The sequence below is a fragment of the Suricata suricatta genome, chromosome 7, assembly GCF_006229205.1.
Source record: "Suricata suricatta isolate VVHF042 chromosome 7, meerkat_22Aug2017_6uvM2_HiC, whole genome shotgun sequence".
NCBI classification, from domain to species: Eukaryota; Metazoa; Chordata; class Mammalia; order Carnivora; family Herpestidae; genus Suricata; species Suricata suricatta.
The window spans coordinates 102,937,832-102,954,831 of NC_043706.1; the positions used below are offsets into that span (position 1 = coordinate 102,937,832).

At 37.0% G+C, this 17,000-nt stretch overlaps 1 protein-coding gene across 1 annotated transcript in view; it reads right to left on the minus strand.

Moving 5' to 3' along the window:
- MAN1A1 (mannosidase alpha class 1A member 1) overlaps window positions 1-17,000 on the minus strand; it is a gene marked incomplete at its 5' end in the record, with an annotated part of 170,800 nt that overhangs the window by 58,986 nt on the left and 94,814 nt on the right. The window contains one exon of the mRNA XM_029943218.1: window positions 15,725-15,819. Coding sequence (XP_029799078.1) covers window positions 15,725-15,819 — 95 coding nt within the window. The remainder of the gene's footprint in view (window positions 1-15,724; window positions 15,820-17,000) is intronic.

Here is a 17,000-nt window from a genome sequence, read left to right on the forward strand (position 1 = left end):
TAGGCCATCTGGATGTCCTCTTTGGAGAAGTGTCTGTTCATATCTTCTGCCCATTTCTTCACTGGATTATTTGTTTTGTGAGTGTGAAGTTTGGTGAGTTCCTTGTACATTTTCGATATTAGCCCTTTATCTGATATGTCATTTGCAACTATCTTTTCCCATTCTGTCGGTTGCCTATTAGTTTTCTTGATTGTTTCCTGGGCCTTGCAGAAGCTTTTTATCTTGATGATGTCCCAAGGGTTCAGTTTCGCTTTCATTTCCCTTGCCTTTGAGGATGTGTCAAGTAGGAGATTGCTGCGGTGGAGGTCTAGGAGGTTTTTCCCTACTTTCTCCTCAAGGGTTTTGATGGTTTCCTGTCTCACATTCAGGTCCTTCAGCAATTTTGATCTTATTTTTGTGTATGGTGTAAGAGACTGGTCTAGTTTCATTCTTCTACATGTTGCTGTCCAGTTTTCCCAGCATCACCTGCTAAAAATGCAGATGATTTTTGACAGATGAAGTTAAGGAACTATCTGGCACTCAGTAGGATATAGGGATTAAAATCTGTAGTGACGGCTGGGCTACAGATCTGGATGAAGGGGTGGCTACTGCCTTTTAAACTCTGGGGGGACTCTGGATGTATCTGCATATAACGGTTTGAAAAAGGCAATGGACTTAGCCTCAACTGTTGATCCACTCATCACCTACACCTGCCTTCGTGCAGACAGTGAACACTAGAAGGCAAAGATGAAACAGCTACTCCCCATGTGAACTGTCTGCGTCATGTAGTCAGGCTCACACCAAACTGTGTGTCTAGCACCCTTGCCTTACTTATAGCTGCCCTCTTTACTACTTGACTAAGGGAAATTATGTTTCCCAGCATCTTCTGGGCCTCTTCATCTGTGCCCTGAAGAAGGACGTGGACACTTGCCACTCACCTGACACTGCAAGAGCATTCCCAGCCTGGGATGACAGAGACAAGTAAGGCTATTCCATCAGGGCAGTGTAGGGTGCTGGGCAACACTAGGGCAGTTCCGCAGATGCAGGGAGAAATGAGGAAAGCTTCCTGGAAGTGGTGTTGTCCCTGCCGTGTCTTAAAGGGGAAGGGAGAAAGGGAAACTTGTTCCAGACAGCCATAATGTAAATACACAAAGAGTGGCCATGACACAGTTGAGAAATTCTACAGCTTGTACAACAGAAATACGGATTACAGAGCATCTTTTTGGCTAGTTTTGATTTTATACTTAGGGTAATGAATAACCACTAAAGAAGAAGACATAAGGAAGTGACATGATAGAATTTCCATTTTAAAAACATTCCAACACTGTGGAACTCAGGAAGATGTCTTGGCAGCAAGAAAATCTGTTAAAAGTTTTGTGATGGTTGAAATAAGTGATGATGATGGCCCAGGTGGCAAAGAACCAGAAATAAAGAGAGAAAAAAAGGGAAACAATATGGATGAAGAATTAGCAAAAAAGAAAAAGGATGGAGTGATTGGAGAGGGGAAGGGGCCCAGGAAAAAAGATCCTGGAAGAATGACAAAGGGGTACATTCAAGAATACAAGTGCTACCATTGAAGACGGTTAAAAAAATTTTTTTAATGTTTATTTATTTTTGAGAGACACAGAGATAGAGCAGGAACAGGGGAAGAGGGAGACGGAGAATGCAAAGCAGGCTCCAGGTTCTGAGCTGTCAGCACAGAGCTTGATGTGGGGCTCGAACTCACAAGCTGTGAGATCATGACCTGAGCCGAAGTTGAATGCTTAACCGAATAAGCCACTCAGGTTCCCCTGAAGACTCTTTCTGAGGAAAGGGGAAAGAATGGGATTCAAGTGATTCAGATACAAATTTAGGACTAAGTAATAGGTTACTAAGATGTTTTTATTTAAAAGCATAAAAGTTCAAATAGTTACAAAAGATTTCAAAAGGAAATTCAAACTACAGAAGTGGGTATTTATGTCTCTGCTAGACTAGATTAAAACAAATTAATGAAACTTTAAAATATACATATATTTGGAATTCCTCTGTAGACTACAGAGAATGGCAGAAGCATAAGGCATTAATATTAGCTTGTCTGGTTGCCTATAACCTATTCACTCATAATTCCTCTTGCTTCCCATCTTCTCTCCTTTATACCCTTTTCCTTATGATAAACATAATAATATTTTGTAGCACCTTTTGTTTGAAAAGAGACCTAGATTTTACCGTTTTTAGAAAAACTCAAAAAGCAAATTTACCATTTTTATAGGTTATTCTATATAGAGCTTATACTTACCCTACAAATCCCAGTTTTTGAAATTTCTTTTTCAAATATAAACATGATATCATTACTCTCTTGGTCATGGGCCTCAGAAACTCAAATTAGCAAATTCTGTAATTTGAAACCTTTTGGATCTAGCAAAAATTTTGGTATTAACACCAAATATGTCATCCATTTAAAAATATGACTCTTCCAGTACAGACTAATACCCTCAGCCATTTTATTGCTTACCCAATCAATATTAAATATTAATGTCTTCAAGCACTTTCTGACCTATTTCATATTAAAACCAATAAGTCACTTTAGAAAAGTTCTTGATCTAATTAACAATCTTTTCAGGCACACTTCCACAGCTGACCCACTTTATAGTGGAGAAAATTAATACAAATAAAGGACAATGTGCCACAAGATTATTTAGTCTTACAATATTTAGAGCTGGTTAAAAGTAATTTAGAACTTCCCTTGAAACCAATTTAAAAAATATTCTCAAGAGTAATCTAAACAGGATCAAAGTCCGCTTAATATCATGAGACAATATGCCCATTATTAACTGCCGAATGATAAGACATTGGTCTGGGCTTGACAAAGGTAAATGACATTTAGATATTTATTGTTTATGGCAGCAACCTTTGAAGCAGAATGCAAGATTCCTAATTAGAGTGCAGGAAGAAACGATCAAAGCTGCTATTCCTAAATTTTTTATCTGAAAGGAAAAAAAAGCGCTTTATCAAATTAAATATTCAGATATCCATTGCGCCCCTCCCTTGGTGCGTATTGTGAAAGGCTCCATACAACATAGCCCCGTGATGATTCTGCAGAGACTACACTGTTAGAAGAGGTCAGCGGGGCCCTCACTTGTTTTACAGCAGTCAGTGACTTCTGACGTAGTATGGTTTATGTGCTATAGAAGGTCACTGATGCAGTTAATTTTAAAATCCAAGACCTTACACAACAGAGTAATTATATTACAGTACTTCATAAAGAGATGGGGAGTGACTATAAGAATATTTTGCAACAAATAGAAATTTTCTGATTATCTTGAGGCAGAGAATTTAATCAAGAGTCGACATTTCAGAAAAAGAAAACTCATTTGTTGATCTTTACTGGGACACGTGGTTGTCAGTAGTATGCTACCTATGAGATGATTTAAAGAAGCCAAGAAGGAGGAGCAGGAGGAAGAGGAGAAGGACAACAAGAAAAAGTAGAAGAAATAGGAAGAAAACAACACATTTATTCTACAACTTGAAAAGAAAAGTAACAACTTAACACGGATCAATTCTGAATTTGAAAAGAACCCTAAGGAAAGATCATTTTGAAATTGGATGTTTCTGAAAATATTTATGAAAGTGGTCCACCTCACAACTCATATTTGTATCAAACTTGAGAATGGAAGTTTCTCTCCTGCTTTAAAATCTTCTACAAGTTCCAGAGGTTTTTGTTTCTTTTACTTTGCAAGAACAAAGGATGATGTCAGGAAAGACTGACATTTTCTGGCAGAATTACAAGAATTTTCTTTGCATAACCGAAGGATGGGATTTAATGCAAACATCAAGTTTTAGGAAAGTCAGCCAGTGCCACACTTGTCTCACCAACACAACTTTGTTACCATTTCCTTCTGGACAGATTTAAAATCACATTTTGAAATAAGGGAAACAGAAGACCTTTGAGACACTCATTGTATCATAAGCCTTAAACTGAAATGAACAACACAACAACAAAAAAACCCCCCACAATGCTCTGACTAAACTTACCATTCATGTACTTTTTAAAAAAAAAAAGTTTATTTATTTATATTTGAGGTGGGGTACACACATGTGAGTGTGCCAGTGAGTGTTAGCAGGGCAGGGATAGAGGGAGAGAGACTGAATCTCAAGCAGGTTTCAAGCTGTCAGTGTACAGCCTAACAGTAGTGGTGTGGTGAGGCTCGAACTCATGAATCCATGAGATTGTGGTCTGAGCCGAAATCAAGAATTGGATGCTTAACTGATTGAGCCACCCACGCACCCCAAAATTCATTTATTCTTAATAAAATACCTTATTTCCTCATCTCTTTCTTATCCTTTACAATTTTTCTTTTTGAGTGTTTATAAGTGTATAGAATATATTAATACAGTGGTACATGCATACATAATTTACAAATAAGAGTACATGTTCTGGGGTGAGTGCTCAAAAATATTCACTGATAAGAGGGCAAAAAAACTTAAAAACCATGGGCTTATGGTCCTGACATAATAGTGGGCTGCAAATTCCATCACGCGATTAGCTGCAGTAATTGCATGTAATTATGTAGCTAAATGTACTGCATTTATACAATGGTAATATGAATTTTTTCCTATTAAGTTCAGTAGCTACTATTTTAATGCCTCACAATTAATGAAATCACCACAATTTTAGTTCTTACTGCAGTCTTTATTTTAGGTTATTCCAATAATTTAAATATAATCCTTCTTTAGCCATGTGGTTAAATTGTGTACTTGACTTCCTCTGTTCCAGATAATGACAAGTACTATGAGGAGGTCTCTACAATACTTTCCTTGTTTGAGGAAGACCATGAGTTACAAACTGAACACATGAGAGGCATGTTAGAATTACAGATGTGTGCACACCTATTATACACATACATGAGTATGCACACACTTCTTTACATGAAAGTCCATTCTTCTGTGCTAAAGTTTAACTTAAACACAGTAAGGAATAAGCTGTATGGATGGCTATCATGATGATTTCAGGATCCTGAAATTCCACAGTGATCCATACTTTTGGATCTAAAAGATGCCCAAATTTTTGAATTTCTGCGTTCTGTCATAAACATTATCCCAGGAAAAGTGATACAATTTATTAATTCCACTTTAAAAAATGAGAAAACCAAAGCTTGGAGAGAGAAGATATGGGCACATTATTTTTTAATAGAGTCATATTCAGCATCTTAAACACATAGTTTTGGTGAGCTTGGAGAAGTATTTATATTTGTCATACTATTCTTAAAGTAGTGGAAGCAAGATTTCTATTCCTGTTCTTTCTGATGTCATTTTCTTAAACATAATCAGCAAAGTTGTACAAATTGGCACTGTCAGATATTAAAAAATTATGGCAAATCTGTAATTCATAATTCATTTATTTCCCAAAGTCCATTTGCGGAGTGCCAACTAGTTATAAAAAGGTACTATGCTGACAGCTCGTGGGGACTGAGATTAGGACAGGACATTCTATGGCTCTCCAAAGAGAGAGGGCACTAACCCCAAGGGCACAGGCATAGAAAAATAGAGATGAGAGAACCCAAGAATGTGTAATCATTTTGCTCAAGGCATACAGAAGATATCCTATAAAATCATATGCTTTTAAGGCTTTAGCAAGAAGATTCACTGACCTCTGCAATAAATGTAGTCATATTTAAAAAGAAGGTAACACGACAAATCTAAGGTATTTTTACACTGTACTCACACACTGCTATTAGAAATGATATTCATCTTAAAATGGTTTATGTAACTTTTATTGTACTTACAGGGGATAGAACAGATTTATGCTTAAGTTTTGGAAAACTGCTCACTGATAGAACCATTATAGTAATTGCACTGGGTCTGTTTATTAATTTGTCACAATTAAGTCAATAAGAGCTTTACTAATGTCCTATTACTTGATTAGTTTTGAAAGTGATTATCTTAAGAACTCAACTTAATTGGAAGCCTCTCAATTTACAAGGTACATTAAACCCTCAGTAGCATCTTAAGATTATTCAACATATGCAGGTCAATTACCAGTAATCACTGTTTTGTACAAATGTTCCATAAAAACTATAGCATGACATGACAAAGAGGGAAAGTGAGACCTAATTAATAAAGCTAAACTCCAATTGACATTTCCAGGATAAAAGGGCAACATGAGCATTCATATAAGGTCTTCCTAAAACCAGGTCTGTTACTAAAATTCAAATAAAGAAAAGCTAGCAACGTTCTACCTTACAGATGAAGATAATTTGTCATGATTGCCAAATCACCAAATTCCATTGCCTGTTCTCCTGCCCAGCTGCACATTAATTTCCAGATTAGTAAATTACAATTAATTCTTATTATTGCTCCATCACTTTTCTTTTTCTAGTTAATAAAAGAGACTGCAGTCAATTACCGTTCATCCCATTTTTTAGAACAGATCAACTACCACTACTACTGCATGAGCAGAAAACATGAAGTGGTTAATGTACCCACTGAGATTGTAAGACTTTTAAAAATTATTGGCTGTAGTATAAATATTTTATATTGACCTTGCAATTCCCAAAGATTCCATGTAGTTAGTTGCATATTTACAATGATTAACAATAATAAGGGCTGAGAAATTGCTTTGATACCTAGGCTGATTTCTAAACATCTAATCAAACAATTCCATAAACTTTTAAATTAAACTTTATTAATTAGATATTTGAAAGGTTTGCCCCACACTAAAAACATGAGCCTGGTCTAGAGATTAATCACAGGAAAACTGATTGCTGCTTCATTAAAAACCTGGGGTAGCAAGCTCCTTGAAAAGATTATTCCACTGCTGACCTGTAAAGGCATTGTATGAATTATGTGTTCTGACTTGTTCCTAATTTAAGTCCTGTACACAGAATACATTCCCAATTGCCAAGTCTGATTTGCCACCAATTGTGTGAATACAGTGAACAAAGCTGAATCTGTAAAATACTAGTTCTGCATGTTTGAAAAACTTGAGACGAAAGCCACTTTTGAGTTTGCTGCATTCAAATAACTATAATTGTCCTTAAAATTGTCCTGGGGAGTTAACTGCTTCGACGGCGGGGGTGCTGCGGGGGAAAGCGGTGGTCATGTTTAACAATCCAGTTCCGTGCATTCTGTACCAAGCATCTATCTGCCAAGAACTGAATAGTGAGGAAGGCCTCTTACCAGCCTTCCCACATACCACAAGTCATTTTTTAAGGGATTTAAGCAGCCCTCTTAGGGTAGATTGTCTCTCAATTGCCTACACATCACCCTTGATAAATTTCTGCACTTTAATTACTCATATGCTGTAATTTAGCTTTAAGTGTGGGTACTTCAGCAAATACAGAAAAAAAACCACATTTTTTCCAGCATCTAATCCATGGTTGAATAAAACATTAGCCAATTTACTCCATTCACATGTCGACTTTCTGCCACTGCCCTACTGGAAGTAGGCAGAAGTGGTCTGTGGCAGATGGGAATTCATGAAGCAAGAGGTTGGGGTGGTTTAGAAAAGTAATGAGGACTCTTAGAGGCTGTGTTCAAAAACAAATACGGTTTGCTCCTTCCTCCAGAGAATAAAAGACACCGAAAACCTCATTTACCTGGGTATTAACTTCAATTACGGCCAGAGGAGTGGGAAGAAATGGAACAGTTCAGGCACCATCAGGTTCTTCAAATTCTTACTGCCTCACGATGCACAACTAAGAAATAGCAAAGCATCCTTTATTCAGAATTTCTTGTCCCTTAGGTCCCAGTAAAGGAGGATATACACAAAGTACCTTTAAATTCAGTGTTGCTATCCTTATTGTCCACTTGCAATAAATAAATGTCTATAGTTTGGTCAAGCTATGGAGTGCTTGGCACAGATACAGTGATCTGAAGCTTGGTGAGAGAATTAAATGATCCAGAAGAAGCCTAGGTTCCCTTCTCTTCTGATGGGAGGATGATCACAGCTACTTGGGCTCTGGAATGCCCTCACAGTTATAGGACCAAGTCACCAGCTGCTGAAAATAAAGTTGCTTTGCTTGAGCCACAGGCATGGCTTTTACACAAAGGACTCTCCTTTCTATGTTACCCCAAAGTCCTTCATTGAAAATGCTTTTTTTTTCCTCCCTCTATGCTAAATTGGACCGACATTTGCTTTCTAGTCTTACTGGATTAAAAAAATATATAATAGTGCAAGGGAAAAAACATGCAAACTCTTTTTGGGTAATTAATGACTGGAATCAGTGCTTTCTAGATGAGGAAATAAACTGCTTAGAATTAATTGAAACTGTTGGGTAATTATTAACAAAAGTAAATTAGTCATAGAAACACAAGCCTCCTCCCCCCCCCCCCCCCCCCCCCCCCCCCCCCCCCCCCCCCCCCCCCCGCCACTCCTCACCCCTCAAGGATGTTTGGAGTTGGGGGCTTCACTGAGCAGCTCTGAGATTTGAGAATCTAAATAGCTCTTATCGCTCATTTCTTATATTACAATGGTTCTCAAAGTATGGTCCTTGAGCACCAGCAGCACTGGCAGTATCAGCCTCTGTCAGCTGGGATCTGGGTAGAAATGCAAATTATTGAGACTTACCAAAAACCCGTCTGGGCAGAAACTCTTTGGGTACAGCCAGCAAGATTTACTTTTAACAAACTCTCCAGGCAATTCTTACATACTCTAAAATTTGAGAACTACTGTCCTATCAAAGCTGGGTATTTTCACACCAATTTTCTAATATTTCCATATTTCAAAAGTTAAATTGACCATCACTGGGCAGGGAAATGTTTTCAAAGATAATTGAGAAGAGAAATGAAGCTATCCTCAGCATATAAACACTAGATTTAATGCAGTGATTCTCAACCCCAGCTGAATATTGGAATGGCTGAGGGGGTTTGAAAAATGCCAAGACCATACTCCAAGCCAAATAAAACAGACTTGGGGATAGGAAGGCAGCAAAAAAATATATGTTAAATTATATATATATACATATATGTGTATGTATATATATATATATATATATATATATATATATATATAATATTATTAAATGTAAAGTACTGGAAAGGAGAGAGTAACCACAACAGTTGGACCCTATGTAGAAGTGAGACAGCCTAAGAACTAGGAAAGAGGGCTATACAGATGTTTATAGCAAGAACACACACACCTTCCTATGGACTACATTTATGCCATAGTAATTAAACATTCGCTAATATGTGGGACTTGGGAAAAGAACACTGCATTTTATTGCCTCACATACTTCTTAAATCTTATGGATGGAGCAGTTCTTTTGTAGAGAAGAAAATTCACCAATAAATATAATTTTAGAGATGAAACTGAGATTGTACCCTATAGCCTGATTCTAAAATATTCTAAAAAATAACAATGTTTGGGTATGGAGTCACCACAATCCTCCATGTAATACATGGAGACATTCTCTCTACATTTCCAGCTGGTTCTTCCTGATATGGGAAATGAGACTTGAGAATGGGTTAAAAGCACTGAGTGGCTTAAAAACTTAAAAACTGCCATAAAAGAAGTATCAAAATGAAATCAGTTTTAGCTATGTACTATTTTACATAATTTAAAATACTATACGCACCACATAATTTTATAATAAAAATTGAGAAAACCAAAAATTAATAATAATTTCAATTTACATTTATTTCATACCACTTTGAAATGATTAATCTCCTTTTACAATTAATCCACTGGATTTCCACAAAAGCTTTGTGAGGTCATCAGGATAAATACAATTACTGCTATTATTATAGTTTAATTTATGAGAAGACAACTCAGTTTAATGACTTATCCAAGGCCAACAGCTATATATAAACAATGTTCATGAATAGCACCTTTAACTATGCTACTAATATTCTAATGTCTGATATTAGTAGCTTTGTGCATATCAGTATTAAACCTTAAAATATGGTTATTATCATTTCTAGAAAAGTATAAGTGGCCAAAAGAATGAAAATAGATAAAAGAGTGAAACCCAATTTAGTAAAACATTCAACCAGAAAAAATAAAAACAGAGTAGGTTAGCTGAAGATGCTTGGAAGAAGTGCAACTTCCTCTTTTCTAGAGTTGCTTAAACTTTGAGTTCTTAGCAGATCCATAAAACATATTTAAAAAAAAGATAAAAAGGGGCATCTGGGTGGCTCAGTTGGTTGAGTTTCCGACTTTGACTCAGGTCAAGATCTCACGGTTCCTGGGTTTGAGCCCCGCATCGGGCTCTGTGCTGGCAGCTCAGAGCCTGGAGGCTGCTTCCAAGTCTGTGTGTCCCTCCCCTGCTCATGATCTGTGTCTGTCTCTCAAAAATAAATAAATGTTTAAAAAAGAAGAGATAAAGATAAGATGCAACTCTGATGTTACATTCAGGCTGTATCACTGCTACAGAACCTTTTTTTAGCATTTTGCCTCAGAATATTAGCAAATCATTAAATAAATTTGATCTGTTCACATTCAAAAAATTTATTTTTAAACATATTTTGTTTGTGACTTATAGAATGAAATTTTATTTGCTTCATCTTAAAATCTAACAATTTAATAATGTGAACATTTAATTTCAACTGTCAAAACACAGGGATATATATGGAAAATATTTTTTCAAATATTTAGCTTAATTAGACTATTTTTCATAGTTTGTGTCTATTGAAACCAACTATAATTAATACTTAAGCATTTTACACCCAAAGTAAAACTCAATAAGGGGGCTACTGCCTTTTGTTACTATAGTACATGCTTCACACAGGATAATCTTTCACTATTAGAAAACATTAAGCTATATAGTATTCTTAATTAAGGTCCCATTTCAGTTAAAGTAAAGCAATTTGCAATTTAATTATAATAATAATACAAATTGCGAAGTAACTAATGATACAGTATGCATTTGTGTTGCATAATTAGAGCAGTCAGTAAATAAGGCTTTACAAAGCAGGAAATAAGAACAGGTGAAGGAGTTGCGCTCATTCATCACCGGGCTGACTGACTAATGAGAGCTGGAATGGAGATCAGTCACTTCCCAGCACATTCCTTCACGTGCGCCACAAAAGCACATGCTATAGACAGTTCCCCTAACCTAAATAACAACCAGGCAAGTGCCAGTTTAGAAAAATCGACAAAGAGAAACAAGTGATAAAATAGTATATAACTAAAACGAACTCATTTATCCAGAAAGGCAGAATAATAATTAGGAATGACCAGACTGTATGCCCTGTGATAGAAATGAGTAACGGGAACATTAACTATATTATTTTAAATTAAGAACACATTGGAGAAAACCCCAAACCTAATAAGTTTACTCTACCTAGTCTTGAATTACACCTAGAAATACAGAAATGGTGAAATGCTTGATTTTACAAACCACAGAGGTGAGTTTTCTTCTGTAGGGTGGAGGAAAAGAACGCATAGGGCCTCCTGTTCACAGTAATAATAAGACCAGACATCAAATTTTGACATTTTCACAGTAGAGAGATTGAGTTCTACCAAAAATCTAATCTACTAAAAAGGCCTTGCGTTCCTGTTAGCAGAGGTGTTATATAATACACACATCGTTATTCTACTATCGGATTGGTGAAGCTGGTATGTTAGTCAAACCAGGTCCTGTGATGACACCTAGGTATATGCTCAAATTACCATGTCCCATCAAATCACAATTCCGATTAACTTACAACATAATATAGCAGCTCTTAAACTGAGAATTATTACAACTGTAGCAAAAGAGATAATTACATATATATTTTTCTGAACAGATTTTGGGACAGAATTCCTAATGTGGAATATGAGTAAATTATTTAGATGCTCTGCTATTCTCAGTTTGCACAAATGCTGAAATCCAATTTGCCTTATTGGTGTTCTGGCTCCAAATACATAAACCTCCTCAATTCAGACTACTGCTTGCTTTAAATTCAACTCAGTGAGTACTTATTATCTCTCCTTGGCACAGACCAGCTTACATTTGTCAATTACATGAGTGAGTGTATAATATAGTAACATATAAAATATATTTTCTGCTTTATCAACCAGGACGTGAATACCCCGAGGGAAAGATCATGTCGGTTATCTTTTTAAATAAAGTGAAGAGAAACAGAAGATCTTCCTAGGACCCAGCACAGAAAAACTTCATCACAGCAGGGACTAAAATAAATGTCTTTTTCTTACAACAGAAAGGTAAAGAAACCAATTATCTTCAGGCAATAATCTGAATACTAGAGGGATGAGAATAGATAACACCAACGAGTCCACACTTTTTGTTAACATATAGGTGTTGGCAAAAAGCAGCATTCATATTTTTAAAACAGAAGGAAAAGAACTATGATGTTACAGACAGCATATTCTATACCTTTCCCATCGTAATTGTTGCCAAAACTTTCAAAGCCAGTCAACAGTATGTAGCTACTCTATTCTGAAAAGCATCCTCAAGCATTTTTATTCTTGTGGGCATCATTCCACAGACACTCCCTTATTCTGAGAAGATAATTAAGAAAATATGTTTTTGCAGACATATTTTTTCCCCTCTCCTTTGAAACTTTTACTGGTGACAGTTGTCAAAAAACTAGAAAAGAAGTTCCATGCCAGCTGTCCCTTATCCTCTGGCCCATACTGTAAAAATATAGACACTCGGAGGAAACAGCATAGATGCACAGGTTGACATGAACAGCACATCCTGAAAAGCAGTTATTACAGATAAATAGGAAACTCTGGCTTCTTTTCCTAGAGGATATTCTTTAAGATGGCAAATAAGCCTCACAGCTGGAAGGAGAATGAATTCGATGAGTATACTTGATTACGCAAAGAGATATGAGGAATTTCACTATTAATTCTGCCATGGCTTATTTTGTGAATTTGGGCAAGTCAGTGCTATTTAGTAAAAGGGATTGAGAATGGAAAAAAAATATATATATAATAAGAAATGTTATACGAATCACCCAGGAAGAAATTAAAAGTGTTCCCATCGACTGTCAGATGGTCATCTAATTTCCTCTAGTTTGACAGGGAAACATTAGAGAATACATAAAGTGACACATTAGTTTTTAACATATATAATTTTTCTGTAACCTCTGAAATTAAAAAAATTCAATGTGAAATACTATACATTCAAAATAGGCTTTTATAAAAAAACTTTATATATCGGTTAATGAATTTTCAGGAGGTATAGATATAAAAGATAATAGAGGATTCAGTATTTAAATTTTTAGAAGTATTCCTTTATGTACTGAAAACTATCTCTGCTGTACACTAAGGATACTTTTAACTAAGAAAAAAATCCTCTTGGCTGTTAGAAGCAAACACTACATAAAATTAAATATGCATGAAAATAATCTAATTTCTTATGCTTATTTTGAGAGAGGCTAGAACTAACTGAATGATATGAGCACCTTACAATAATTGACTGAACTTCAGCAATGATGGAGGTGCACACCTCTCTCTGCTAGTTTTAGGAGGGCCTTATTTAATTACCTTTCAGGAAGCAAGGCAAATTAGTTCCACAGAATCTCAGAGTAGAGGTTGGAGTGACCATTCACTTCAGTATTTTAAAGTTGGGGTTCTGAGGTTCTGCGTGGGCTCCGATGGTACTGTTAGTTTTTGGAAGCTGTATAAAAACATGTGCGGTCAGGGATGTGCGTTTTAGGAGGGGAGGGTCATGGATCATCAGAATTTCCACATGGCCTATAAAACTGAAAAGGTGCACCAAACAACTACTAAAGTGGCCTAACTTCCAGTTTACAAAGAATCCTAGAGACCTGAAATGATTGCTCTTACGACACTCTGAGTAGCTGTAAAATATCTAGAACCAGGTCTCCTGATAACCACTTAACTCAATGTATTATCATGCTCATAATCATTTTTTCTCACAGAGTAAGTAGGAAAAAAATAGTGTTAAGTGTGCAAAGTGTTTTCATAACCAGGTCTTACTTCAGGTAGCAGAGTCGTTTCTAGGTCAGAGTATTATCTATAAATACAAAGTCCAGAGATATGGAAGGCTATTATGGGTATCTACATGAGCCAAATAAAAGACTCAGGAAACTCCAAACAAACACCGTACTGCCTCCAGGCCAAGCAGATACCACTCCTGCTCTGAGTCCCTGCAGCACATGCTATGGCCTGCAAGGCGGCCAAGAAAAGCTGTAGGACCTCTAAAGGGAAAAACGGATCCTGAGAGATCACATTATACAAGACAGAAGTCAAGCTAACAAGTGAACTGCCTTACTGACTCAACACTCCCACCCCAAACATACACACACACACACACACACACACACACACACAGTTATAAATAGGTACAGTGTGATGTCAAGGTATCGATATTTAATATACAAATGAAAAAAAAAGCATGACACTTAACTGATTTATTAACCATATAATTAATTTCACTGATTATTTAAGATTAATTTTAGGAAAGGTCTCTAAGTAATTAAGAATAAATGTGCATTAATCCTGCCAAATTACCCTGTACATCCTCTTGGCATTTCTAAAAACAAGGAAGTTGTTTAACATATGTTGATGTGTGTATGAATGTCTAAGTATATATTCTATCACTACCAATTACATACAATAGGTTGTTAGGCAAATTACTTAATTTCTCTGTGATGCAAGTTTCTTATTAGTTCCTACTACCAAAATGGAGATAATAATGGTATTGACCTTTTTGGGTCATTGTGGGATTGAATGTGGTAATACATGCAAAGAGCCTAGAACAAAGCTTGATATTTTATAATAATAAAATAGCTATCATCATCATCATCATCACCACCACCACCCCCACCACCACCCAGACAACCACCACCACCACCAACACCACCACAAAGAGGTACATATGTAAGTAATTACTTACGGAGAAGAAGGGTTAAGAAGGCAGCTTAAGATAAACCTGTTTATTGACAAACTATTCAACTATCATGAAAATTCAAATTACTTCCTGGGAAAATACCAGAAAGTCTGTTTAGCCCAGGTTTTCTTGGAGCCAAATCCCCATGGACTTGGCATAATAGGATTCTCCGCCCAAATGGGATGAGAAGGTTGGGCTGACCTGGGTCAGTGGAGCAGTTCCGTCCCTCCTTACAGCTGTGGGCAGGCCAGCCCCAGGGGCTCCCCATCTATCACACCCCCACTCCTTACACAGGAGATCTGCATAGCACAAGGTTCTGGCTCTGCAGTATCTCTGCCGGCAGCCTAACTGAAGTAAGTGCTTTTAGGGCTTGGATTCTTTGGAAGTGAAATGCTTTGACGATGATTTTAAAGATAATGGGATGTTCTGGGGTGTCTGGGTGGCTCAGTCTGTTAAGCGTCTGACTTTGGCTCAGGTCATGATCTCGCAGTTTGAGTTCGAGTCCCATGTCGGGCTCTGTGCTGACAGCTTGGAGCCTGCAGCCTACTTCAGATTCTGTGTGTGTGCCTCTCTTTCTCTTCCCTTCCCCCCCCCCCACACTCTCTCTCTCTCTCTCTCTCTCTCTCTTTCTCTCTCTCTCTCTCAAAAATAAACATTAAAAATTAAAAAAAGATAATGGGCTGTTCTTGGTATCTACAGGGAGACAATATTCAACATGACCATGAAATAGTGAAAACCTCAAATCATGTTTGGCTTGGATGACTCTGTAGGGGTCACACCATCCCATGATAGGGACCCATTGAAGGCCAAGGAACCTGGAAAACTACGAGCTTCCAACACAAGGACAGATGCCAAGACTCCCAGTGGTATCAGTCACTGACATCACACAAGAAATTATCCATTCAGTTAAACCACAATATTGTATATTCCAACTTACAATATGTTGCCAAAATGAAGAATTTTACCTTTTTATATTCAGCAATGCCCAAGGTATTCCAGAAGGAGTATGAAATGCAGGTAGCAATTTTATCCCAAGTTCCACTGCTTTCTTTCGAAATATCTGAAAAGTTAAACAATTACGTAAGCTACTATTGTAAGCAAAACAAAAATGTGTTATACTATCATCTCACATTTAGTACTGTTCTACTTTAAAATTTTCTTTATATGAAAAAATAAAAGTTTCTCAAATTAATAGAATTATCTAGTAAAGTAAGAATGGTCCAGGGGCTGTGGGACATTTATTACTAATCTTGGTTGCACATTAGAATCATATTGAAAGATCTGAATAATACTGACGTCTGGGTTGCACTCCAAAGATTCCAAATTCTCTGGGAGTTTGAGGCTTTTTTTAAAGCACCACAGCTGATGTCAGGTGATTCCAATATGCAAACCAGAGGGAGAACCACTGGACTGAAAATTAGAAGATCTGGTCCTGTCCCATTTCACTGTTGCAGTAGAGCGCAGAGAAAGAACAAGTTTTAAAAAGACATGTTATGGGGCACCTGGGTGGTTCAGTCGGTTAAGCAGCCGGCTTCAGGTCAGGTCATGATCTCACTGTTCATGGGTTCGAGCCCTGCGTCAGGCACTGTGCTGACAGCTAGCTCAGAGCCTGAAGCCTGCTTCAGATTCTGTATCTCCCTCTCTCTGACCCTCCTCTGCTTGCACTGTCTCTCTGTCTCTCAAAAATAAATAAAAAACATAAAAAAAATTTTTAAAGACATATTATTACAAGTAACCTATATGTCCTCTCAGTTCTTTGCAGTCTTAACTTCCTCTGATGTTAAGTGTAGGTGAAATGGAAGACACAAAGTTAAACTAGGTACAAGTTATTCCAGAAATTTATTTATTTATTTATTTATTTATTTATTTATTTTTATTTATTTATTTTTCTCCATAATATTTTATTGTCAAATTGTTTTCCAAACAACACCCAGTGCTCTTCCCCTTAAGTGCCCTCCACCATCACCACCACCTCTTTTCCCCCCTTCCCCTTCCCCCTCAACCCTCAGTTCATTCTCAGCATTCAATAGTCTCTCAAGTTTTGCATCCCTCCCTCTCCCCAACTCTCTCTCCCTCCTCCGTTCCCCCTGGTTCTCCATTAGGTCTCTCTTGTTTTCCTGCTAGACCTATGAGTGCAAACATATGGTTTCTGTCCTTCTCTGCCTGGCTTACTTCACTCAGCATGACACCCTCAAGGTCCATCCACTTTCCTACGAAGGGCCATATGTCATTCCCTCTCAT